The 25,992-nt window shown below is 43.8% G+C and overlaps 1 protein-coding gene across 1 annotated transcript in view; it reads left to right on the top strand.

The window, feature by feature from the left end:
* Positions 1 to 259: 259 nt before the first annotated feature.
* Positions 260 to 25,992, top strand: part of cfap44 (cilia and flagella associated protein 44) — a gene marked incomplete at its 3' end in the record, with an annotated part of 49,075 nt that continues 23,342 nt past the window's right edge. The window contains exons 1-17 of the mRNA XM_084325852.1: positions 260 to 348; positions 2,676 to 2,838; positions 3,884 to 3,986; positions 4,102 to 4,318; positions 5,239 to 5,353; positions 5,469 to 5,633; positions 10,031 to 10,186; positions 10,340 to 10,387; positions 10,810 to 10,909; positions 12,092 to 12,186; positions 12,699 to 12,908; positions 14,179 to 14,289; positions 18,241 to 18,393; positions 20,498 to 20,701; positions 22,004 to 22,146; positions 23,983 to 24,292; positions 25,612 to 25,667. Coding sequence (XP_084181978.1) covers positions 266 to 348; positions 2,676 to 2,838; positions 3,884 to 3,986; positions 4,102 to 4,318; positions 5,239 to 5,353; positions 5,469 to 5,633; positions 10,031 to 10,186; positions 10,340 to 10,387; positions 10,810 to 10,909; positions 12,092 to 12,186; positions 12,699 to 12,908; positions 14,179 to 14,289; positions 18,241 to 18,393; positions 20,498 to 20,701; positions 22,004 to 22,146; positions 23,983 to 24,292; positions 25,612 to 25,667 — 2,432 coding nt within the window. The 5' untranslated portion in view covers positions 260 to 265. The remainder of the gene's footprint in view (positions 349 to 2,675; positions 2,839 to 3,883; positions 3,987 to 4,101; positions 4,319 to 5,238; positions 5,354 to 5,468; positions 5,634 to 10,030; positions 10,187 to 10,339; positions 10,388 to 10,809; positions 10,910 to 12,091; positions 12,187 to 12,698; positions 12,909 to 14,178; positions 14,290 to 18,240; positions 18,394 to 20,497; positions 20,702 to 22,003; positions 22,147 to 23,982; positions 24,293 to 25,611; positions 25,668 to 25,992) is intronic.

Consider the following 25,992-nt stretch of genomic DNA (forward strand, 5'->3'; position numbering starts at 1 on the left):
CAAAATGACATGATAAATTTCACCCAGTTAGAAATAGAACAATTCTGGAATAAATCCAGGATAATTTATGTATGATGTTTAGTTATTGAGCTGATTATGATAAGACATCATGTAGCCATGTCTACTCACTGAAAGTTGCTGTTGTGTTTGTCGTTCTCCTACAGAGCCTGATGCTCAGCCGCCAGGAAGGGAGGAGGACAGTGAGGAGCCAGGAAGGGAGGAGGACAGTGAGGTGAAATCATCAGACACAGCACTTCCTGAAGACATGTACTACAGTTATGAGAATCTCTACTCCAGACCATTCATCACACCAGACTCTGAGATCCCTGAGAACCTTCTGCACTTCTCGTATCCTTTCACAAACGTCCCCTCCACTGCTAACTGATTTACCTTATCATTGTTCTTATCATTTCTTTTTAACCCTATTACTTAAGTTATTTGGTTTAACGGCTGTCCTCGACTAAAATACCTTATTATATGACAAACAGTCGTCAGATTTGGCCAACTAATTTATCATAATAAGCAAATCTGGGAAATTGTGTTTCCCACATTATTAGTCTTCTGTAAATTAATGCAATTGTGTAAAAGGACCTCCTTCAAGGGCATATCAAGTGCCAAACCATATTATGAATATGTTGGTGTCAGAAATGTGCTTCATTCTCTGAGACCTACATAGCTTAGCACAGTGTGTCAACATTTTTCTCTAGTCATACCTCAGATGGAAAACCATAGTTCAAGTTCAAGTTTTGTTTTATTTGTCACATATAAGGTACATGTACATTACAGTGAAATGCTTGGTTCCTCCTGAGATTGTGCTTCATACAGTAAATCAAGTAAAAGAATAAAGACCAAACACCCTTCCAAACAATCCTATACAAAATATACAATATACAAAACTAAAGTACAAAATGCTAAACAAATGCAAAGATTCAGTATATAACTCTGTTTCACGTTTTCAGAGGAACAATGTTTTCAAAACGAAAGATGGTAAGTTAGTACACAGTGAAAGACAGTAGAGAGTGAGTACTTTATTGTGATATATCACATTCACACTCCAGAAGTGATTTGGATTGGCATTACAACTGCAAATTCATGGGGTGTCCAAATCAGTCATATGGTTCTTAATTGCAAGGGTTGTGTTTTGATTTGTGTCTAACTTATTCATATTTTGAAAGTTTAGAGTGTATAAGGGTTTGAAAACCACTAAGGGTTTAGGGTTGATACCATTAGTTATACAGATTTGGTCCATTACCAAACCAGGCCTCAAGATCTTGAATAACACTTGATATGATATGTTCATAGGTAGACTGTAGAGTTGCTACTAACCATGATTTAAGTAATCAATTTTAATAATTAATCTTCGATGATTCGGCGATTATTCAAAGGTGTTATAGATAAAGTATGTAGAGTAAAAAAGAAATTATAATAATACATCCACAGAGCTTTTAGAAAGGTGCAGAATAAAAGTACTGCTTTTCCCCCAAAAAAAATATTGATAAATTAATTCATATTTTTTTTTAAGTTGGCAGGTCCAAAATGAATGTTGTTGTTTAGATGTTGCGTGGATGTATCCCCTCCCTACTTCCCATTCCCCCCATGTGGAATGCACCTGATTGGATAAATCACATGCTGGTTTCCTAGTGCAACATAGCTTTCACTATTTGGGCAATTTTACACAATTCCTGTGAGTCTATGAAACACACCTGTAAGGTTTTCTTTTATTTTGTATTCATTGTTTTGTATTTCTAATCAAGTACTGTAGAGCAGCACTTTCTCCCCTTCAAGATTCCAAGCTGTTTTTGGCTGGGCTCCGCCCATACTCGCAATGCGCTTTGAGTGACAGTCACCCACTGCACTGGCAGATACATTTTAGGGGAGAGAGATAGAGAGAGATAGAGGGACAAATTAATTTGGCCGCGGGGGGGCATAATCTCATGGGACAATGCATTGGTAACTTCTTTCAAATGACAATATATACCCCGTGAATATTATTGCACGGATCGGAATACGCATGGGAGCGTGCGCCATGATATTTTGCAACAAGTTGACGGTGATACAGCAGTACGGATACGAGAGGGAGCGAGAGAGAGAACGAGCGAGCGAGAGAGAGAACGAGAGAGAGAGACAGAGAGAGAGAGATAGCATCCTCCCAGTCCCATTACCTCCGAGTCCCACCCGTTTTATATAGTTCTCTGGTTGATTCACGATGTGTGTGTGTGTGAAGTTTGTGAACAGCTGAAGGTCTCTGCTAAATAACCGCTTCCGCATTATTTCCATTCGCTGCTCAATTTGAATTTGAGACATAGACAGTGTTGGTACAACCCCACATTGCTAGAAATCAATGCAAACCCCTGGAAAAGGCCATTTATAAGATAGTTCCTTTAAGTAATCAATTCATCCAATGATTATTCTATTGCATCCGTGCATCTAAACTATTCACCTTCACCCCCCCCCCCGCCCAAAAACAACAGACCATTTCTATTTAAGTGTACTTGCGACTTTTATTTAAGTTGAAATTATTTTCATTCTTCTTTTGTATTCACGTTTAATAACGGCCACCAATGAAACTTTTCGAAAGCATCGATGCAGTCATTTTGTATCGATTCTTTTTTTTTGTAATCGATTCAGTCGATCGATCGCCAGTCCCTTATATCCTGAACTCTTCTTCCATCAAGTCACTCGTTTGGCTATGACTCTGGGAGGAGGGCTAACCTGCAGCTGCTGGATGAGAGAACCCTGGCCTTCATAGCGGGGAACCTGCTCATCCTGCTGGATGTTCTCACCAAGGAGCAACGCTACCTGCGCTCCTGCAGTGGTGGAGGAATTGGTACCATTATGGTAAGGCACACTACACACAGTGTATGCATGCTAGCCTTAGGATACTGGAGTGTTCTGTTGATGAGCTGGCAAAGATTTGTTTTAAGAAATGACAGGGTTCCCACTTGTCCTGGAAAACCTGGAAATTCAGAGATTTCCAGTCACGGAAAATATGGAACATTTACTAAAAATGACCAAATATCCTGGAAAGAATTGTATGTTGTCCTGGACATTTCTAATTGTATTTTAGCCCCATGGTGTGTGTATATACATTAGGAGGGGGTGGGTGGGTGGGTGGGAGGGGGGTTCAGACATTTACGGGGGCCAGATTCGAATTGCAGCCTCCCGTAGGTGCTCTTTGAGAGCGGTTTGAAGGTGGGTAGTGATTCACATTATTTTACGGCTGTGGGTAGGGCGTTCCACATTGATGTGGCATAATTGCGGAAGGTGTTTAGTCCCTTGTTTGAGACGAATCTGGGTTGGACATGATTTGTGGAGCTCCCTCGGGTGTTGTGGTCATGGTATTCACTGACCTTCGGGAAGTATTTCGACATGTACATGGGTACCTTAGTGGTGTAGTGTATCTTCACTAAGCCTTCAACTCATACAGAACACAGCGGCCCGCCTGATCTCCAACCTACCAAAGTCAGCCCACGTTACCCCACTTCTTAGACAGCTGCACTGGCTTCCCATTGCCGCACGCATCCGCTTCAAGGTCCTTGACCTGGCATATCATGCAGTGAAGGGAATGGCTCCCGCCTACCTCTGGTCAATTGTCTCTAACTACACAGTACACACCCTCAAGACCCCTCCGCTCTACATCTTCTGGCCGCCTAAGACCCACTCCTATCCGAGCTCCGGGGTGGTCATCAAAGAGAAGCCGGCTATTCTCGGTCCTTGCTCCACAATGGAACAAACTTCCCACCACAGTCAGGACAGTCCTGGAAAATTGGGAACCCTGAATGATTCTAAAGATGACACTGTTATTCAAATATTGTGTGCCAGTATATGTATACTTGTGTGTTTGTTCATGTGTGTGTGCGTGTGTCTGTGTGTGTGTGTGAAGGCCCACCCTAGTAAGCGATACTTGGCTGTAGCAGAGAAGGGTCATCAGCCCCACATCGTGGTCTATGAGTATCCCTCACTGCGACCCTACCGCATCCTCCGAGGTAAAGTGCTTCTTTTGACCTTAGAAAGTAAACTGCGGTACTTGTGTTTGTTCACCATATCTGAAGATTTTGGCCTCATCGTTCCACGTGTTTGGGACCCTGGATGTGGTTTCAGGTGGCACGGGGCAGGCGTACAGCTTCGTGGATTTCAACCGCGAGGGCACCCTGCTGGCCAGCGTGGGCAGTGCGCCCGACTACAAGTTGACGTTGTGGGACTGGAGGAAGGAGCAGGTGATGGTGTCCTGCCAAGCCTTCTCCCAGGATGTGTACAGAGTCACCTTCTCCCCGGACAACCCGGGACAGCTCACCACCTCAGGATCTGGACACATCAAGTACGTCAGGAATACAGCGACATTATGGGAAATGCGCTTACCGTCTTCTCCAGAGTCAGACAAGAAGATAGATACCAGTTTCCTCTCTGTCCGTTCAGTAGAAAGCTATCCAGCTGCAAGCTAGCCTAGCTTAGCACAAATGAATGGAAGCGGATTCGGACCACTAGCCTAGCTTAAAACTCCGGGAAAGGTATTTTTGGCCAACAGGTAGGCCACCTGGTCCGTATCCTCTTCCATTCATTTGTGCTAAGCTAGGCTAGCTTGCAGCCGGATAGCTTTCTACTCGTATCTGGACTCTGGAGAAAACGGTAAGACAAGTGCATTTCCCATAATGTGGCTGTGTTCCTTTAATCTGCCACCCAAATGGTGCAGGTATGTTATTGTGATTAATAGCTTGACCTAAGGTACATACTGAAACTAAAGGTCAACCTAGATGAGACAAACTACATTTTAAGTACTTAAAGATAGTTCAATGAAAATCTTGTTTTTCAATCTCATTGCAATTTGTTTTACAGAACGTATGTTGATGTAAAATTCCCCAAAATGTTTGAGTTGTTGTGAAAATTATGACTAAAGCCCTTGCATAATACACACACACGTTACTCTGATTGGCCCATCAGTCACATCTAGCTGCTCTGATTGGCCCATCAGTCACATCTAGCTGAGTGAGAGGACTCAAGAGGAGATGAGGAGCATAGTGTCTACAGAAGGCCACGCCCCCTCAGCCTACTTTGAGTTGGCTGTGCTCAGAGAGTTTGACCTAAAACACTTATACCAAAACAAATGATACATCTGAAGCTGAAAGAACGATACTCATGACATTAACATTCCACAATAAGCAATTTATGTTTAAACACGAGATGAATAGAATTACAATACCGTCTTGTATTTATTTCGATGTCACCCAATTTCTCCGGCAGGTTCTGGAAAATGGCGCGCACATTCACTGGTCTCAGATTGCAAGGGCATCTGGGAAGGTTCGGGAAGACGGCCCTGACAGATATCGAAGGCTACGTGGAGCTCCCTGACGGCAAGGTCTGTGCCGCTGTCACGTCGTACTGAGAGCAGGGAGACGATGCCGTCGTTCAAAGAGCTTGAGCACTTGCACCAACAACCCCTCTCTCTCTCTCCTGTCCTCCCCGTCCGTCAGGTGGTGTCCGGCTCAGAGTGGGGCAACATGCTGCTGTGGGAGGGGGGGCTGATCAAGGTGGAGATCTGCCGTAAGGAGGGCAGGACGTGCCATGTGGGCACCATCCAGCCCTTTGCCCTGGACGAGGGAGAGCTCCTGACCATGGGCATCGACGGAGCCGTGCGGGTGAGATGTCCCCTGTCACACATAGGGATGTTAATGGGCCCCATTAAAAGAACAACATTATGGCGTTATACAGCACAAGTACAAGTGCTGCTGTCTATTTTATACTTATTTTATGTCTGCACCTTTTTGTAAATTCTGTGCTAATTTTATGCCAATTTTGTCTTTTTTTGCTGCTGTGAAGCACTTTGAGCTGCAATGTTTGTATGAAAGGTGCTATACAAATAAGGTTTATTATTATTATTATTATTATTATTATTATTATTATTATTATTATTATTATTATTATTATTATTATTATTATTATTATTATTATTATTATTATTATTATTATTATTATTATCATTATTATTATTATTATTATTTATTACTACAGTACAACGAAAAGAGGTTTGGCATCCAACCAGAGTGCAAATGTAACAGTAAAATGCAATAGTAATATACAATGTACAGGAGACAATTTCCCGCTCCTCCCGGGCAGCGTATCGAACTGTCCTTGAGCAAGACACTGAACCTCTAACTGCTCCCGATGAGCAGCTCGGCACCTCGCATGGTCGCCTACGCCATCGGTGTGTGAATGTGTGAGTGAACGGGTCAAGTGTGAGGAACAAATTGTAAAGCACTTTGGATACAAGCGCTATATAAATGCACCATTTACCATTTAGATTAAACTGGGTATAAAATATATAAATGAGTACTACTGAGCGGCTGGGTGGCGTAGGGGAGATTGCGCTCGTCACCAATGCAAGAGACTCCGGTATCGAATCCCAGTCTCAGCATTGCCTTCGGCTTGGGCCGGCCGTCGTACTGGCTCATTTGGCAGAGTCAGCGGGTGGAAGTCGATGGGTGGGGATTGGACGTTGTGGACAGCAACCCCTACAGGTCAGTTGGGAGACGCCTGCACAGCAGAGACAGGAAATGGCTGGGGTAGTGTGAGCCTCCCATGCGTTACACCTCGCCAATGAGAGTCCGTGCTGGCAGGCGAAAAGATGTGACAGGCTGCCTCCTCGTCTGTGTGGGAAACATCCGAAGATTAAATTATCCACTCTGCAAAGACCGAAACTTGAAGGGGTTTAGCATTCCCAAATGTTATGACGTACCACCGAGCGTTCCAATTACGGCCACTCAAAACGTGGTTTGGCCAGTCCACACCAGGCGCATGGAAAGAAATGTAAGAGATATTGTTGTACCCGTTAAAGTCGGAGGACGTGTTATTCTCCGGCATGACTGACAGTCAATGCAGAACACAATTTGGTCCAATTATAGCATACACAATCAGTACTTTTAGGGTTGTTGAGAAATGTCTGAAAGGTAACTGGAAATGGCACAACGATACCCCCTTGTGGAAGAATAGGAATATTACAAGGGGTGGCAAGCCGTTTGAGTCGGTGGAATGGGCAGCGAAAGGGGTGAGACATCTGGGGGACATCTTTGACTCAGAGGGGCTTATTAGTTTTCAGGATTTGTGTATACGTTCGGAGGTACCCAGGACCTCTTTCTTTCTACAGTATACCTTCAAATGCGATCGGCACTGCATGCTAATGGGGTACCTTGGGACACAAACGTACAGACACACCAGATTGTGGAATGAATGTCCACACTCCCCAACAGGGGACTAGTATCGACAATGTACCTGCACATCCAGTTACTGACACAGAAGGATTTACCTCTAGATGGAAAGTGGAACAAGGACCTGAATGTAGAAGAAGAGGACATTACCTGGGACACAGTGTGGGAGAACATATTTCGCTTGTCAAAAAATCCGAACCACCAACTGATTCACTTAAAAATGTGTCAAAGAGCTTACCATACTCCATTGTTGAGATACCATATGAAATATGCACCTAGCCAGAATTGTGATCTATGTACTCAGAGTGTACCGGGCACATTTATGCACATGATGTGGGACTGTCCAGAAGTAGGAGAATTTTGGGGGAGGGTGACCTTGACTCTATCCAATCTCACTGGCAAGATGATCCCCAGGGAACCGATTATTCTATTGCTAAGTGATGACTCTAATATGGAGCTGACAAGTAAAGAGCGGAAATTATGGTTAGCTGGACTGACGGCAGCAAAGAAATTAGTAGTACAATGTTGGGTTCCGCCCCATACACTGTGCACAAAAAAATTTCTGGAATACTTCCTGGAGGTTATAATGTTAGAGCTTTCTACAGCGAGGCTGAATAGAGCCAAGGTGGGGACGGTTGAGATGTGGAAGGGAGCTGCAAACACGGTGGGAAACCTAACTAGGCAGATAGAAAATGAAAATGAAAAGGTGGAAGATATTTGCATCCCGAGACTGGGGAGGGAGGGAGGGGAGGGGGGGGTTGGTGTACTGTTTGACAGGGTAATATATTTCTTGATGTTTATTATTATGTGAAATTAATATGAAAAGAAAGGACATTGATTGTGTGCTATGTCAACCTGCAATAAAAAGTGTATGTGTAACTGAGGGGTACAATTCCCTGACTGTATTACTAGATATGATACTTACTACCACTACCTTTGTACTTAATATTCGGCCACCCAGTACTCGGCATAAATATATTATGATGAACACTGTCACGTAGATGAAACGGATCCAACACAAATGTACGAATTAGAAATAGGTCTTTATTTCTACACAGCGATGGTGTGTAGAGCAAGCACTTAATCAAATCAATCACATTTATGAATGGGAATTAGTATGCACTTTTATGGCAAGAGTATTCGTCGGTATATCAATAGAGAATGTCCAATCTCTGAAGGCGCAGGTGGTACATATACGACCTGGAATAGTTAAGGAATAATAGCAATGATACTTTAATGATTATAGAACTGGATACACTAGGGGGGAATTCCGGTCGCTTGTAAGACAACTGGAGAAGGGGGGGGGGGTAGAGTCTGGCTGTATCCGTCTGGCCGAGGGTATCCTGGGAGAACCCACGGTTGTGCGGCTCGGTGCCTCAGCGATCCTCGATCCACAGATGAAAGCAGTTGGACTCTCTGTGGGCCGGCTTCCTTCGGTCCACGATAGAGAGACGTGAAGCGACCTCGTCGTGTAGAGCGTCTCCTCACCTGTCGTCCTCTCCGGGGGGGGGGTTTCCAACACACGGCAGTGTTGGTCTTTATCCATAGAATAATCACTGTATACAAAGCATAATCCGTGCCTGGGAAGGCGGGCTGTCGTCGGTAGAATAATCCGGTATGCAGGTCCACTCGCTCGTCGGCTCTGGGGCTCCTCGGGTGCAGCCTCACATGGGGTCGGCCACCCTGGATAAGCAGCCAGTACTCTGCCCGAAACGATGGGGTACCGACTACGATAGTATTCTCACCGCACGAAGCACTACATATGAATAGACTATTATTAGCTTAATAGACTACGTCCAACTCGACGATATAGTGCCAAATATGACTATTCAAATATTAATATACACGATGTCTCAATACCGATGGTAGGCCGAACTTGGCCTTACTCCCACACGTGGCGTCGCGGGGAGGCTTTACGTCTGTCACTCTATTGGAGGGTAAGAAACTGGACTAAAAAGGAAGTCCTACTTTAGTAGCGCAGTATATATACGCACTATGAACAAATAGTACCGTTAGTGGTGCGGTAGCCAGATTCCTACGCGGAACTAGGACTTGTTTGTACATGTTGAGCGGTACGTTTGAACTGGGTCTGGGGGGTATGGCAGCCTGGCACCAAGGTCTCGACCAATAGTAGAATGGAGACTATTATGGGATGTTCAGTAGGCTAGAATGGATATTCAATGCATATTGTACAAGGAATATACAAGGGATATCAGGGAATATTAGAGAATATACAAATACAATTAAATATATATATATAAATAAATATATATATTCGGTTTAATCTGGCCCTTCACAACAGTATGATAAAAAAAAAATTGCTCGTCTCCCATAACGTCCCCTACCCAGGGTTCGCACAAGGTCCTTGAAGTGCTTGATTTAAAAATTTTTAAAAGTCAAGGCCTGGAATTCCTTGAAAACAGCAAAAAAAAATAACAAGGTGCTTAAAAAGTAATTGAAATTCAAATCAACCATTCACATTGAATGTTTTGTTCATCCATGATCAAATAGTTCTGAATCAAGAAATAGATTTATTTTGTTCTGTTTTAATTAAATCTGACGAGTCGCTGTCTCGCGCACTCCAACTGCTTTTCCTAATTTCTTCGCGTGTGATGCTCTAGTTTGCTCTAGCTGGCAAGCAGGCCAAGAATATGCTTAAAAAAACAAGCATTTAAAAGTGAATTGTATCCTTCGAGTGACATCCTTGAAAATGAAAAATAGTGCTTGGAAAAGTACTTAAAAGTCCTTGAATTTCATTTAGCAATGTCTGTGGCAACCCTGCCTCCCTCTCTCTCTCTCCCTCTCCCTCTCCCTCCCTCTCTCCCCTGCAGAGCTGGGACTTCGAGAGCATCGACTCGGCAGACTGCCACGACGACAGCGGCATGTACGAGATGGAGCCCATGAACGAGATGGTGATCGGAGGCAACGTCAGACTCTCCTCCATGGTCAAGAGCTCCCTGCCCGATTCCTTCGTCTGGTTCGCTCAGGTCAGAGGGCAAAGGTCACATGCTAGCTAGCTAACACAGCTAGCAGCTGCGATCTCTGAACAACACAGTGGGGGGAAAGGGCGTGGTCTCACATTGATTTCCGCTAATAACACTGCAAATAGTTACTCATCTGTCCAATCTGGCCCTTCATAGGATTCCAGCGGAGGCATATGGAAACTAGATCTCTCCTTCTCCAACATTGTGAGTTTCCTGTAATTCCACATAGTATATAATGTGTGTGTGTGTGTGTGCGTGTGTGTGTGTGTGTGTGTGTGTGTGTGTGTGTGTGTGTGTGTGTGTGTGTGTGTGTGTGTGTGTGTGTGTGTGTGTGTGTTACTGAAGTGTAACTGAAGTTTTCTTTTGTACTACATTTTGGATACTGATATTATTAGAATGTTAAAAATGAAGAATTATTGGCAATGCGGATATCCTCCATTATATAATTTAAGTATTAATTAATGTTTCCACTTGGAAGTGGCGGATAGGGGTAGGGCATGATAAGCTTAGGCTTCTTCCTACTCCTTTTCGAACAGTGATATGTATATTTTTTCATTGTTTGTCTTTTTTATTATTTTTCATTCATGTTCGAAATAAAGATTCATTCAAGTATCCTGTGTGCACAGGTCCAGGACCCAGAACTCCTGTTTTCCTTCCATGCCGGGGGGATCCAGGGCATGGATGTATCCAGCAGAAGCCATATGATGGCCACTACCGCTCTGGACCGTGAGTCAGCACGTGTTCAGACACACACACACAGACTGACAGACTGCAGTACGTCAGACTAAAGGACAGTCAGTCTGACGTACTGGTGAGCAACACCGGCGCCCCCCAAGGTACTGTGCTGTCACCCTTCCTCTTCACCCTCTATACCTCAGACTTCTGCCACAACTCAAGCGGGTGCCACCTGCAGAAGTTCTCTGATGACTCCTCCATCATAAGCTACATCACCGACGACGATGATGAGGAGTATAGAGCCCTGGTGGAGAGCTTTGTGGGATGGAGCGACAGCAACCACCTCCAACTCAACACCAGTAAGACCAAGGAGCTGGTGGTGGACTTCCGGAGGGGCAAGAAGAGGCCCCCCCCCCCCGATTCCCATCATCATCCGAGGGGAGGAGGTGGAGGTGGTGGAGTCATATAAGTTCCTTGGGGTACACCTGAACAATAAACTGGACTGGTCGGACAACACAGAGGCCCTCTACAGGAAGGGACAGAGCAGGCTGTTCTTCCCGAGGAGACTCATTTACATTTACATTTACTTAGGTCCTTCAATGTTTGCAATAGACTGCTGCAGTCATTTTACCAGTCTGTAGTGGCCAGCGTCCTCTTCTATGCTGTGGCAGTGTGGCATGCTGGGGGGGCTACATCAACTCGAGGGACACCAACAAACTGAACAAGCTGGTGAGGAAGGCTAGCTCCGTGGTGGGAGTCGAGCTACCTAGACTAGAGGTGATGACAGAGAGTGGGATGAGAATGAAGCTGGCTGCTATCCTGGAGAATCCCTCCCACCCCCTCTACAACGAGCTAGTCAAGATGAGAAGCACGTTCAGTCAAGGACTCATACCCCCCCGACACTCAACTAACCGCCTCGGCCAGTCTTTCATACCAGCAGCCATCAGGCTCCACAACAGTGGGCAGGGACTACTGCCAGACATCCAACTACAACTACTATGAACCTAAAAAGGACAATAACACTACCTTATGCATACTGCACCTTATGTGAATACTGTATATTTCAGCTAGTTAGTTAATTATATTGACTTGTTATATTGTTCACACTGCTTGTTTTTACTACCTGTACCCCCCCTCCCCCATGCTGCTATGATGCCTGCGTTTCCCCAAGGGGATCAATAAAGGAATATCTTATCTTATCTTAACCATCTTTCCTACGTCCCTCTCTCTCAGGTTCCGTCAAAGTGTTTGACTTCCTGTCGAAGACAGAGCTGACGAGCAGCCGCTACAAGCAGGGTGGAACAGCGCTCTCCTGGGCCCCGCCCCTGGTGCGTATGTGTGCAACGCTGGTGTGGTGGAACCGGAGACGTTAATTATGCACGTGGTCAAATCATCCCAAATGTATTGTTAAAGCATTGCCCAATCAAATACAAATTTAGGTTCAGGAGTCAGGTGGATGTCTTGCTTCTCTGGCCAGGAGAAAAACGAAGGGGTGTGGGGGTCGTGGGGAAGGGTGAATAATAAAAGGTGGTTTGGGTCGAGGAGGTGAGGAAGACAAGAGGTGAGGTGAAACAAAGGGTGTGTGTGTGTGAGGGGGGAGGAAGGGGAGGAGGAGGGGGGACGATGGGAAGGAGGAGGGGGGAGGACGATGGGAAGGAGGAGGGGGGAGGAAGGGGAGGAGGAGGGCGGACGATGGGAAGGAGGAGGGGGGAGGAAGGGAAGGAGGGGGGGGGAGGAGGAGGTGTGAACGGAGACCTCAGAGGAAAACGTCCACACTGGTTTCGTACACTCGTGTTGACAGAAAGCCTATCTGTCCCGGCGCTGGCTCTGTGTTGTGCAGGTGAACCAGAGAGGAGGTCTGCTGGTGACGGGCTTTGAGGACGGCGTGGTTCGCCTGCTGGAGGTCTACGCCCCCCAGAGCCTGCCGCCGATCGCCGGGGGCAGCCGCAGCGGGGAGGCGGAGCTTCGCCTCAAGCAAGTCTTCAAGCCCCACAGCTCGCCCGTGACCGCTGTCGCATACGAGCGCAACGGAGAGATCCTAGCTACAGGGGTAAGGGGTGAACCGCAGCATGACGGAGCAGTCTGGAACACACACACGGAACGCCCCCCTGCTAATGAGAAGCTGTTTAGTACGATTTCAGATTCAGATTTCAGATTCCTTTATTGTCACTTATTTCAGTACTTGAAATTCGATTTATTGTGGTCCCTCGACCATACCAGCTTCCAATAATAAAAATAAGATAACTAAAATAAAGAATACTATATACAGTTCTAAAAAGTGTGCAATGCAGATCAGGATGTAGATATTATACTATATAAAAAGTAAATAACAATGTTGTGTGATGTGCAATGAGCAATGTGCAGATTTGAGCAGTGTGTAAAATGCAATGTGCAATACAGTTTTTATCTGTGTGGTTAGGGGGGCGTCAATGGGCTCTGTTGACGAGTCTGATGGGCATTGTACGACTAGAGATAATGAAAAGACATGAGAGGAGAGAGGTCAGATGAAGGACAGTGGGATGCTATAGCAGGGCTTTCCCCAGGAGTTTCAAATAAAATAGTACTAAGTTTCAACTAGGAGGTGGTTATGCCCCCTGCCTGGGAGGCAAAACAATTAGCAATAAAGAAATCCATTGGCTGTTATTTCCTGCAATTTAAAAACATAATTTCAATAAAATAGCGAACAAAAGTTCCAAATAAGTTATTTATTTAAGTACAGTGTGTAGCTGGCCCCAAGCTTTCACTTCCAAAAAAATAATATTAATACAATTATTTTTTTAAACCATGGTGGCGCTGGTGTGTCATAGTCGTGTTGTGCCCCTATACCATTGTTTAGGGGCAGCCCTGCTATAGAGTTAATATGCTATGGTAGCATACAGCCCAACAGCAGAGCCCAAGACAAGTATGCATGCATGGAAGTTGAGGGCCTGCCGTAAAAATGACAGTTTCTTCCCAAAATGCTGCATGATACTCATTCAATTCAAACCATAATATGTTATGGAGATGAAGATTGTAATTTAGGCACAAGAAGAAGAAATAAAAACTATATGGATTCTGAAATCCTAAAGCGTAACCAGCATTCTCAAACGAAGTGCCCGATTAGAACAGTTACAGTTTTTGAGCTCCTTCTCACAGCTATGAAGTCAACAATTGTGATTTTCTCCAATGTTTTCCAATGTTACAGCTGATGTTAGCTATTTAGACCTCCCGTCTCTCTGTTACAAATCATCTCATGATAGAGATATACAGTGTGTATAAATGGAACCTGGCAAAACTATTCTACGCTATCTACATGTCCTCCTCCTCCTCTCCTCCTGCAGAGCCTGGACTGCACCGTGTTCTTCTTCTCCGTCGGGGAGATATACAAGCCCATCGGCTTCGTCAGGGTTCCGGGTCCGGTGCAGGGTCTGGAGTGGTCGTCCCGGTCACACGTGAGTCACACATCTGTCGGGAATCGTACCGTGATCAGATCCTCTTGACAAGAGGGGGATCGGTCGCAACAAATTATTTTGTTCTATTCAGACGTGGATTTTTTTTTTTTTTTTTAAACACACATATAAACAAACATGACAACACACGATAAGATACACAAGCATTAATATACAGTGTATATCCAACGAAATGACCATTTATACCAATGTCTTATACAGGATATACCCCTAATACCTGTTATCTAAAAACCTACACACATATGCTCCAGCTCGAACCCCCCCCCTCCCGGACCCCTCTTTGGATAGTACCTCCATTATCCCTCGCTCCTAACCAGACACTACCATTATAAGCTAGCTTTTATTCTCTCCACCACTTCTAACCACATTGACATTTTGGATTCATTGAGACCCAGAATTCTTGCTGTAGATATTTCTTGATAAATCACATCGAGATATGTAAGAAACCAAACTTTCCGGCACATTTATTCCGGTTGAAACCAGCGTGATGCGATCAGCTTTTTAGCTACTGTGATACCCGATAAAACCAATCTCTTTAGCTGTGGATTTACTGCAAACTCAAAAACATCATTCAATAGTAATACAGAGGGGTGTACAGGTATATTCCAAGATACGAGTTTTGATAATTGTTGGGTCACATCTTTCCAGAATGTCTTAACTGGTGGGCAGTCCCAATACATGTGCATAAATGTCCCTTCGTCCCCATTTGTACATTGGGAGCATTTGGAGTCTTGTTTAAGACCCATTCTGTTCAGTCTTATAGGAGTCAAGTATGTCCTGTGAATATAGTTAAGATTGATTTGTTGATGGTCCGGGTTCCTTGATGTAAGTCGGACATTTGCCCAGGCTCCTTGCCAATCAAAGTCACTTTCCAGGTCTGGTATATCCCTCCTCCAGACAGAGTCTAGTTGGAGGGTTTCATACGAGGACGTTAGTAATTGATGATAAAAATCTGAAACAAAACCTCTCGATGTCTCTCTTTCATAGACATGGATTTCTTTTATAGTTTAATTATGCAAAAGTGGTACGAATAAACATAGCAGTTGATGTGGAAAAGATAACAGACAGCAGAGTATACTCTCGAGTCAATGAGTCCCTATATGAGTCCCATGCAGACTGGTGGGTCCAGTTAGCTGTCCTGTCCAGCAGTTTGCCTATAGAGCTCCCGTCTGTCTAGTGAGTCTATATATATATATATAGCAAAACGTAGGAGTCACTGGCCCTCCCTTGACAGAGAGAGAGAGAGAACTCTCAAGGTCGGCCTGCAAATGGAATGCCGATTACCATGGAACCTTGACAGCTTTAAAACAGTAGATATGGTACATTGTAGACACTGTTTTATATTTATTTTACAATAACAGACAGACAGACAGACAGACAGACAGACAGACAGACAGACAGACAGACAGACAGACAGACAGACAGACAGACAGACAGACAGACAGACAGACAGACAGACAGACAGACAGACAGACAGACTGAACACCTTTCTTCAGAGGCGTTCTCAGTTCTTACACAGAAAAGTGATTTTCATTTGTGTGTCGATTACAGCAGTTTTCAATGTTATTATTTATGGAATGCCAGCTACGAGGGGGAGAGATAACCAAGTTGCTATTTTGCAGAAACTGAGGCATCTGTGAGAACAAAGGACAGAGAGTTCCTGTCTATGTGGTCCGTGGAGAAGTACAATAATGGGAAATTTGCGAATTTTGCAATTTGCAAAATAGGTCACTCACACAGGCACATCTGTGCGTTGGTTGAACATAGTATTTTTCCATCAGCATGTCAGTGTATATTACAGTGTTTTACCTGACATTATAAGCCTAAGAGTTTTCGCACAGCGCCCCCCCCCCCCCCCCCCCCCCCCCCCCCCCCAATTCGATTGAACAGGAAATATGGTAGAGGAGGGGAAAAAAAGGTTTTAATATACAGCGTTCAAGCTAGAAAATCAACCTAATAAAAAGGTTCTGTGGATGTGCAGCCTCCTAGGCGGCGGGAGATAGCTTGCGACAGTGTATGTGTTTCGTTACCAGGCACGTGGCAGTTTTATGAACAATGGCAGTTTCATAAAGCTGCCATGAGGTCAGATGGGTCATGTGAGGAGTCCACAATGCGTTGCCGACTGTAATAGAGTTCATTCAATCTTTATTTAATCTGGAAGGATCATTGAGAGCGAGCTCTCACTTACAATGACGTTGAGAAATACAACACATAATACATACAAAAACAATACAGAAACGGAAAAGTCAAATTGAACTTATTTGAATTAATTAAAACAACTACAGACTGAGGTGAAATGGTTTGCTATTATAGATTTAAACTGACCAATGGATACTAAAGTATTGCGTTTTTAGATTAGATTAGATTAAAATTCATTGTCATTATACAGCACAAGTACAGTACAACGAAAATAAGTTTATATAACCAGAATGCAAATGTAGCAGTAACAGCAATATACAATGTACAGGTGATTAAACTGGGTAGAAAATATACAAATTAGTACTACTGAGTGTAGTGCTAATCAGATGTATGTACAGAGTTGTAGTATAACATGTACAGTGAGTGATACAGGTATAAAGACACTATGGTAGTAATAAGTCATACTGGCCAGCAGCGTAACTAGTAAAAGTAGGATATGTACAGATATAGATATAGTTACAGATATGTAAAAGGATATGTGCAGGTAAATACAGACAGGTGTGGATAGGTATATATGTGGTGAGAATAAATAAATAAATAAATAAATAAATAAATAAATAAATAAATAAATAAATAAATATATGTGTATATATATATATTTAAAGTGCATTGTAAAACATTCCACGTGACAGGGGCACAGAAGCTAAAAGCCACATTACAGCCGGCTGCGTTGCATTGTGGACTCCCCCCTCACATGACTCACCTGACATCACGGCATCACGGTCAGCTTTATATTCATGACATCCTGCTTCTCCATGCAGGGCTGCCTGCCCCACCAGGTAATTCCACTATTACACCAGTAGATGGCGCCACGAATCCACACCGTAACTCCACACGAGCTGTGAATCGGATACGTCCTTGTACAGCAGCCACCAAACCGAGGTTGAGGTGGACATGTTGCAAATATTACGGTTATAGGTTTAAATAAATCATCAAGTCTGATGTGGGGCCAATGTGGGACCCTGGACCCCCCCTGCCCCACGTTCAACAGAGAAACAGGGAAAAACCCTGACATAGGAGCATCTAGTTGTCGAGACAAATTTTAATGGATTTGACCTTGGTGCCAGTTGCTGGGACCATTGCCCGTTCACATGGCATAAAAAACACCCAGAAGGAGGTCATACTGGGTAACGTTTGGTTAAGTGATCAACAGGGTCCAAAAATCTGTTGAAATGTTTCCTGGCAACAAGACCATGTTTACGCTGTTATTCTACTGTAAAGTTACGCCAGCAGCTCAAACTTGATACAGATACACTTGTAGACATCCTCTATCTATAGTGTATTTGTTTAATTACAAACTGGTATTCAAAATAAGACAATAAAAGGCAAGTCAGACATGTGTCTCGTTAAGAATCTCAAAACGTTGGCGCAAATACTCTCCTACATGTTGTATTCCTGCCACTAACGTAAACCACTAATCAGGCTTTCAAAATACCCATGCCATGGATAATGATTAGTGACTCACTATTGTTTATTTTCTCTCTTTCTCTCTCTGTCTGTGTGTGTGTGTGTGTGTGTGTGTGTGTGTGTGTGTGTGTGTGTGTGTGTGTGTGTGTGTGTGTGTGTGTGTGTGTGTGTGTGTGTGTGTGTGTGTGTGTGTGTGTGTGTGTGTGTGTGTGTGTGTGTGTGTGTGTGTGTGTGTGTGTGTGTGTGTGTGTGTGTGTGTGTGTGTGTGTGTGTGTGTGTGTGTGTGTGTGTGTGTGTGTGTGTGTGTGTGTGTGTGTGTGTGTGTAGAGCAAGAGCACACTGCTGATCCTGTGTGTGAGTGGCCATGTGGTTGAGGTTGAGGCTCCAAACCCAGAGGCTCAGAATCCAAACAAGTCTTACCAGCTCTCTGGGCTGCCGACCAGACGCTTCAGCTTCACAAGCATCAAGTCCCGCATCAAGGTCTGAGCGGAGCTCGGTCAGACTGGGTGTCTCTCTTTCCTGCCCGTCTGTCTGCCTATCTATCTGTCTGCCTGTCTCTCTTGCTGCCTGTCTGTCTGTCTCTTTATCTGTCTGCCTCTTTATCTGTCTGCCTCTTTGTCTGTCTTGCCTCTTTGTATGTCTGTCTGTCTGCCCCTTTTGTTTATATGTATGTTGTTTTGTTTGGTTACACTCATTTTCCATGTCTGTGAAGTTGTGGTACAAGACTCTGGGAAACGACCTTGCTGGCTCCCAGCTGTATATGTACCGCCACGCAGCGCCAACTTCATATCACAGCCGGGCAAATTAACATAGACTGAAATTAACTTTAGATCTCCCGGAAGACGGCATGCCATGTCATTTTATTTGACTTACTCAGAAGCATTTTATACGACCTAAACCTTAAATCCAGGTGACTTGTTTGTCAAATGATAGGAGTTAGAGTCGTGGTCGATCCTCGCTGGTTCCCTGCTGTATATTATGTACTGCAGTAGTTTGACAGCTTCATATCAGAGCAAATGAACATAGACTGAAATAAACGTTCGATCTCTCGGGTGACAGTACGTCATGTAATTCAATTTAACTTACTCAGAAGCATTTTATATTACCTAAACATAAAGTCTAGGCCACTTATTTGTCAAACACTTAACCCTGAAGTTGTTGGTTGGTTCAACTTCTTAAAGTTTCTGTTTACTGGGCACTGCCATGATGACTCCAATGCGACTTGGAGTGAAAATAATGAATTCATCAAGATGTCAGCCCAAAGTAAACGGACAAGACTGTTTAGATAATATAAAATTGCTTCTGAGTAAGTCAAATTAAATGACACGACGTACCGATGCCCGGGGAGTCATCTAAAGTTAATTTCAGTTGTTTGTTCATTAATTTGCCTGGCTGTGAAGCAAAAAAACGCTGCGGTACATAATATACAGCCGGGAACCAGCGTGGATCGACCCTGACTCTAACTCCCATCATTATAGTCAGGCAGAGTTGACTTCTCAGCTCCAGAGTTGGAAGTAGGTACTGTACATCTTGGCCACTCTGGTGACAGGGCTTCTACTGCCTTGGCATCGTATCTGTCCTTCTGGGCCCTCAGGTTGGCCACAGCTTTCCTGGCTGCAATTCAAATCAACAGGGCAACCGAGCAACAAAGAATGCTACCGAATACACAAAACATGTCCTTTCAGACTATTTCAGAAGTGGGGTTGAATCACAGCCAGGAGAGAACACTGCCGTCAACTAGAAAAACACAACTCGGTCAGTCATGTTTGACAACTTGGTCAGATTTTGGTCAGAATCGAGGCCTGACCAAGGTATGAGGCCAGATGATGGGAAAGTTGATTGTTGTAGATTGAAAATGGTCCCGCGTAGCCGTGCCACTGCAGGAGAGAACATTGCACACTATAGGGGAAAAGATTGTTCAGGGTTATTTGTGTTTTTCAAACCAAATCACAATCGCCTGGGGGAGAAATGTTTCTTTGTCAACGTTTTCCATCATGAGAGTGTAGCTTGCTAGCTCGAAAAAGCTCAGAAAGCTAGCAAGCGGAAGAGGATGTTTGCGGCGGAAGTGGTCAGCTGATGGGACGCTTATATGTGCGTTCACTGTTCTGTGAGTCAGACTAGGTTGAAAATGACCAAAGAAGATTTGTGGGGTCAAACAGCCTCATTTCAACTGACCAGGAATCAAACCAGACTCGTATAACTATTATATACATAGGAATATTTTAAGATAAGATATTCCTTAATTTGTCACCTTGTGGAATTTTGGCATCATAGCAGTATGGGGGAGGGGAGATACAGGTATGGGCAGGGTAATAGTAGAAAGACATAAATATAGGCAATGTAATTAGATCTAAATAAAAAAATATGAGAAAATAATTTGTAAACAATATAATTAATTCTGAATGTAAAAAATATGAGAAAAAGTGTCTTTAGTTTTAGTGTCTACTCTCCATCACTACTTCCAAGTCAGTGTCAGTGTCAGTGTATGTGTGTGCGTTTGTGTGTGTGCGTTCGTGTGTGTGTGTGTTAGTGCATTAGTTTCAGCCTCACCTTCTTGTATTATTCATGCATTTGTGTCTTTCAGAGGGAAGAGGAGATTGAGCGACGACAAGTCGCGAGAGAGAAGGAGAGCAAGGAGCAGCTGAACAAAGCCAAGGAGGAGGGGATAGAGGCCACCAAGAAGGAGCTACAGGAGGAAGAGGAGCTACCCCTCATCTATATCCCCGACCCCCCGAGTCCGCTCTACTGTGGCTTCTACTCCCAGCCTGGTCACTTCTGGATCTCCATGGTGCACACGCACACACACACACACACACACACACACACACACACACACACACACACACACACACACACACACACACACACACACACACACACACACACGCACACACACGCACACACAAATACCTACTGTATGCATTTCTCTATAAAGCTCCTGGAGCCATGAGGATACAGACTAGTACAGGCAATGTTTCATACTAACTAACCAACCAACCTTCCAACTGAGGCAAAGTCCTTTTTCACAGCAAACATTCTGAGGTGTCATAAGCAGGGTAAACAGAGCTGTGACTAATAACATTGATAATGTCTCCGTTCCATTCAGCAGGTGTGCCAGTGTGAGCCAGGCCAGCATGCACAATGCCAGGGCCCTTGGCACTGGCACCCCTGAATGGACTGGACCCACGATTAATGTTATTAGTTGCTGCGTGCAGCCTGATGAAAGTGATGAAGGTCTGCTGTGTTGTGGCAGCGTGGGGCCGAGGCTGCAGTCGCACCAGGATCCCACTTTATTTCTCTCTAGGGTCGTTATCATTTAATTTATAAGATACCGTCATCGTAATAATCAGTAAAATATAAACAAATAAACAGTGTATATATAATTTCTGCGGAAGCATACATGCATATGGTCCGTGGTCTGTTCTGGTCCGAGGGAGCGGTTGCACGCGTCCATCACAAAATGCAAAAAAACAGATGCTGTGTGTTTCTGTCTGTTGTTGTTGGAAATGTAATTTATTAGGATAAACCCCTTGAGATGTGCCATCTCGTATCCGAGGGGGTCCCACAATATAAAGTAAAGAACACCAACAACAACAACAATGAAATAACAACAGCACCAACAATAAAATAACGTTGACAAGGACTAAGACCAAAAGAAAACAAGGCATCAATCATTGGTGACAGTAGGAACAGAGAAGAAGAGCTGATCTGAGTGCCTAAGTGAGTATCTTGAGGTATAAGGCACTAGAAACTGTTTTAAATAGTTAGGATACTTGAAATGGACACATTTGAGGATGAGTTGAAGCAAGAAAGTGTTTTATTGGGGGGAAGCCAATTGAGTACATCGTACATTAAACAGTGATGAGTTCGAAAAGAACAACGCAAAACAAATCTACTGAGGCTTTTATACACTGGCTTGAGGTTGAGGGAAAGATGATTCGTTTTGGATGTATTTTGATAAATAACATCAGCATGGTCAGAAATTGGTCAAATTAGTTGTTTGTTTGTCTTTTTAATTTGAAACAAACTAAATCCTAAATCTTGGATGTTGCTCCATTCCTCTTCTATTCGCTCTCTCTCTGTCCTCCAGGGGGGCTATGATGCAGGTTTCTTGTACCACTGTAAGTTCTCTGAGAAGCAGGCTGAGGACCCAGCCCAGCACCTGGATGAGCCCTTCGCCTTCTTGCCCGTCCAGAACACTGACAAGGACCCCATACGCACCATCACATTCAGGTAGCTGGCCAACCAACTGCCTGATATGAATGTGGAACCATAAGATGCTTTGTTTGGAATTAATTTGAGGCTAGATCTTTGCACGCACGCACACACACACACACACACACACACACACACACACACACACACACACACACACACACACACACACACACACACACACACACACACACACACACACAGGGGTGGGGAAAAGTGCACAAATCCAGTTTAAAAGTAGAAATACCATTTACTCTGGTAAAAGTAAAAAAGAAAAAAAAATCTAAAAAGTCAAACTTCTACCAAAGAAAAGTATAAAAGTATTTGATATGAATACACGTATATGTACAGGATACTATACTTATTTAGTATCTAAAGTAAAAGGACCTATTCTAAATGGCATTCTTGTATTTGAATGCGTGGGAGCATTCAAACCTTGATGCTTTGACCTTTAACAGATTGGATGCCAGACCCGAGATAAGTCGGGTTAACTCGCCATCGCTTGGGCGCCAAACCCGAGAAAAGTTGGGTTTTAATCGTTATTTCTTTTATTCGCTATATCCATTCATAATTCATCCATCCAGCCTGATGTTATCATTGGGAATGGCTCTGAGATCGCAAACGGCCAATACCGCCGCCTAACGCCTTGCGGCCGGTATTGCACATCATTGGAAACCCTCTGGCTTGGGCTGTACGTCGATCTAAGAAGTCCGGTCCAGGTTTTCCTTATCGGGCATGAGTAACGTTTATAACACATGGATTGGGGACACTCAGCACCGCCGGTTCATGTGTTTTGGTAGATAACGTTGGACACACGATCGCGATCAGTATTTGGAATAGCGATCAGATAATTGGATTGTTCTTTTTGCAGTACATCATAGATAAGGTAAGGACTATATATTATCAATCTTGCGTTGATCCGATATTTTTTTCCCCGCGATCGCACCGTGTGTCTGTAATGTACTGTGTAATGTATGCCATTGGTTGCGATCGAAGCATGGTAACGTTAAGTTAGCTCAAGTTATCGAAAACAACGACAACACTTCCGGCCGGGGGTTTTCAAAATAAAAGAGCGACGTCTAAAACAGGAAAGACATTTATTTTGTAAATTTGTGGCACGCACTTATTATCTTGAGACGTTTTCGTTTTTACGGAAATCTTTTTTTAAATGAAAACGAAATGAAAACGAAAAAAGATCAAAATTGTTTTCATCTGGACAAGGCCTCAGTGTCCCCATTTTCTCCCTCAGTGTTCTCCCAGGTGGCCAGGATGAGAGCACTCCTCTCAGCCACGCTCATTTAACTTACATGTACCTTGTGTTTCACTATTAAACCTATATTGATCATGAAGATCGATGAGTCCGGTTCCACCACACTTCCCACCCCTGACACACACACACACACACACAGACACACACACACAGACACACACACACACACACACACACACACACACACACACACACACACACACACACACACACACACACACACACATGCACACTCACTTTAAACAAACATTCACCTTTAACATTCATGTAGACACTTTAAAACACTTTTAACACTACACCATATTTTATCTATTTATTACAAAAACATTTTCACTACATACCTCATTTTTGCATTTAGCATTTTAAAAGGTTTGCATTTTTGTACCTCATTATTTGCATTTTGTACTTTAGGTTGTACTTTAGTTTGTATATTGTATATTTTGTATAGTGTTTGGACACTATTCTTTCAAACATTTTTACTGTATGAACTACTATGAAGCACATTCTCAGGGGGCTCATACAGAGCATTTCACTGTAATGTACCTGTACCTTAAATGTGACAAATCATGAAACTTGTCTCTCAGCTCCAACAGGCAGCTGATGCTGTGCGGCATGCACTCCGGCTCCCTCAGGGCCTACCCGCTGGAGGCCCCCGACCACAACCTCACCTCCATGCAGGCCTACTGGGCCCTCAGCGTCCACGACAACCAGTACGGGCACCTGCGGCATATACGCTGCAGCCACGACCAGCGGTTCGTGGTGACGACGGGAGAGGACGGGAACATCTTCTCCTTCTGCACTCTGCATCCGGCGGAGCGGCAGAGCCCTGCAGAGCAAGACGATTTTCTTTTAAGTTCTGTGAGTGATGCAAAAGCAACATTGTATATAAAACATGTGGTGATGTAATTGCAGTATATAGTACTATTTTAAGATCGTCAGCTTATTAACTAATTGAGCGCCAAAAACTATATATCTAGTTTCTGAAAGCCAATGCTTGAGCGCCAAAAACGAGATATCTCGTTTTTTCTTTGTTTTTCCTTTTTTTGATTATTATTATTCTAAACAGTCCCGCGGAGCTTCCTGGCACCTCTGATTAAGTTAGAATTGAAATGACGATAGAATCCCGACAAGTGGCAGTATGGTCTACCTTTTGAACTGGGCTAGTTTAGTATGGGGCCACTTTAGTGTGGGGAGTGTAGCACTCAAAGCACTATAGAGCACAATAGTATGGCGATCACGACTTGTGGAGACTATTGTGAAGATGACAAAACGATCACACTTATGGATGATAACGTGCGTTTTCACCAGACTACATTGGACTCAGCACTTCTGGTAAATCATAAAAATACTATAGTCAAACCGGCCGAGGAGGTAACATTATTTGTCACCGAGTTGAGAGCTCCCCAGACTACAGCAAACTAACGTTCGGCGATGCGATCGCCTAGAGCGAACTATTGGCGATATGAAGAGGAAGAGGACAAACAGTGACGAACCATCCATAACATAAAGGTGCGTTTTCACCAGACTATGTTGGATTCTAGTATTTTCAAACAGGCTGTTTGGATGTACGTTCCTGTATGTAACGTTACCCTGGCGCTGCTAACGGGCCAACTAACATTATATTTATTGATCCTGTTCTGACCTAAGACACTTGGAACAAGAGAGGACAGGGTTTTGGTGGACCCGCTGACAAAAGGTAACGTCTATTTTACCGAACCCCATCTCATAAAACATGCCTTTGTAATTATCCCAGCGTCGTAAAACGACCCACACTCCTTGGTGGCTTTGTGAATAGAAACATTCCATTATGGTTGTGTTTACCTTTGACCTGGAAATAATATAGGTTTCAGGCGAGCAACCCGCACGAAAATATGCATGCTGCACAAAACACGTCATAACTCGCATTCCAGAGAAACTCAAACGAGACTGGATTATTTTGAAACAGGGCGATTTTTAGCATGGGATAGTGCACGAAAGAAGGCATGTAGAAATAAAAGTTTTTCCCCTGTTGGAGTATAAATAGTGTTTGTCAAATGAGCCATACGATTGTCTCCATAGCTATAATATAGAATATACGATGGGTCTGCAAACATTGTGAAAATTGTCAGAAAAGCTGGCTCCAGGGAGTAAAGATGGAAAAACAGCGTGGCAGTCAAAGAGTTAAGTAATAAGACAATACTTTAACAATATTATGTTTGTTGCTGTTGTAACAGGTGGGTCTTGAAACGGAAGGTGTGCCACCGGACATTGAAGACCCAACAGCCTACAGGTTAGATTACCTGCATTTACTGTACATCCATATGAGACTACAGACCTACAGATTACAGACCTACAGACCACAGATCACAGACCTACAGACCTAGAGATCATAGACCACACACCTACAGACTACAGATCATAGACCTACAGATTACAGACCTACAGACCTACAGACTACAGACTTACATACCACAGACTACAGATCACAGACCTACAGACCATAGATCACAGACCTACAGACCATAGACCACATACCTACAGACTACAGACCACATACCTACAGACTACAGACCTACAGATTACAGACCTACAAGATTACAGATCACAGACTTACA

Source organism: Notolepis coatsorum (assembly GCF_963971535.1).
Source record: "Notolepis coatsorum genome assembly, chromosome: 12".
In the NCBI taxonomy this organism is placed as follows: Eukaryota; Metazoa; Chordata; class Actinopteri; order Aulopiformes; family Paralepididae; genus Notolepis; species Notolepis coatsorum.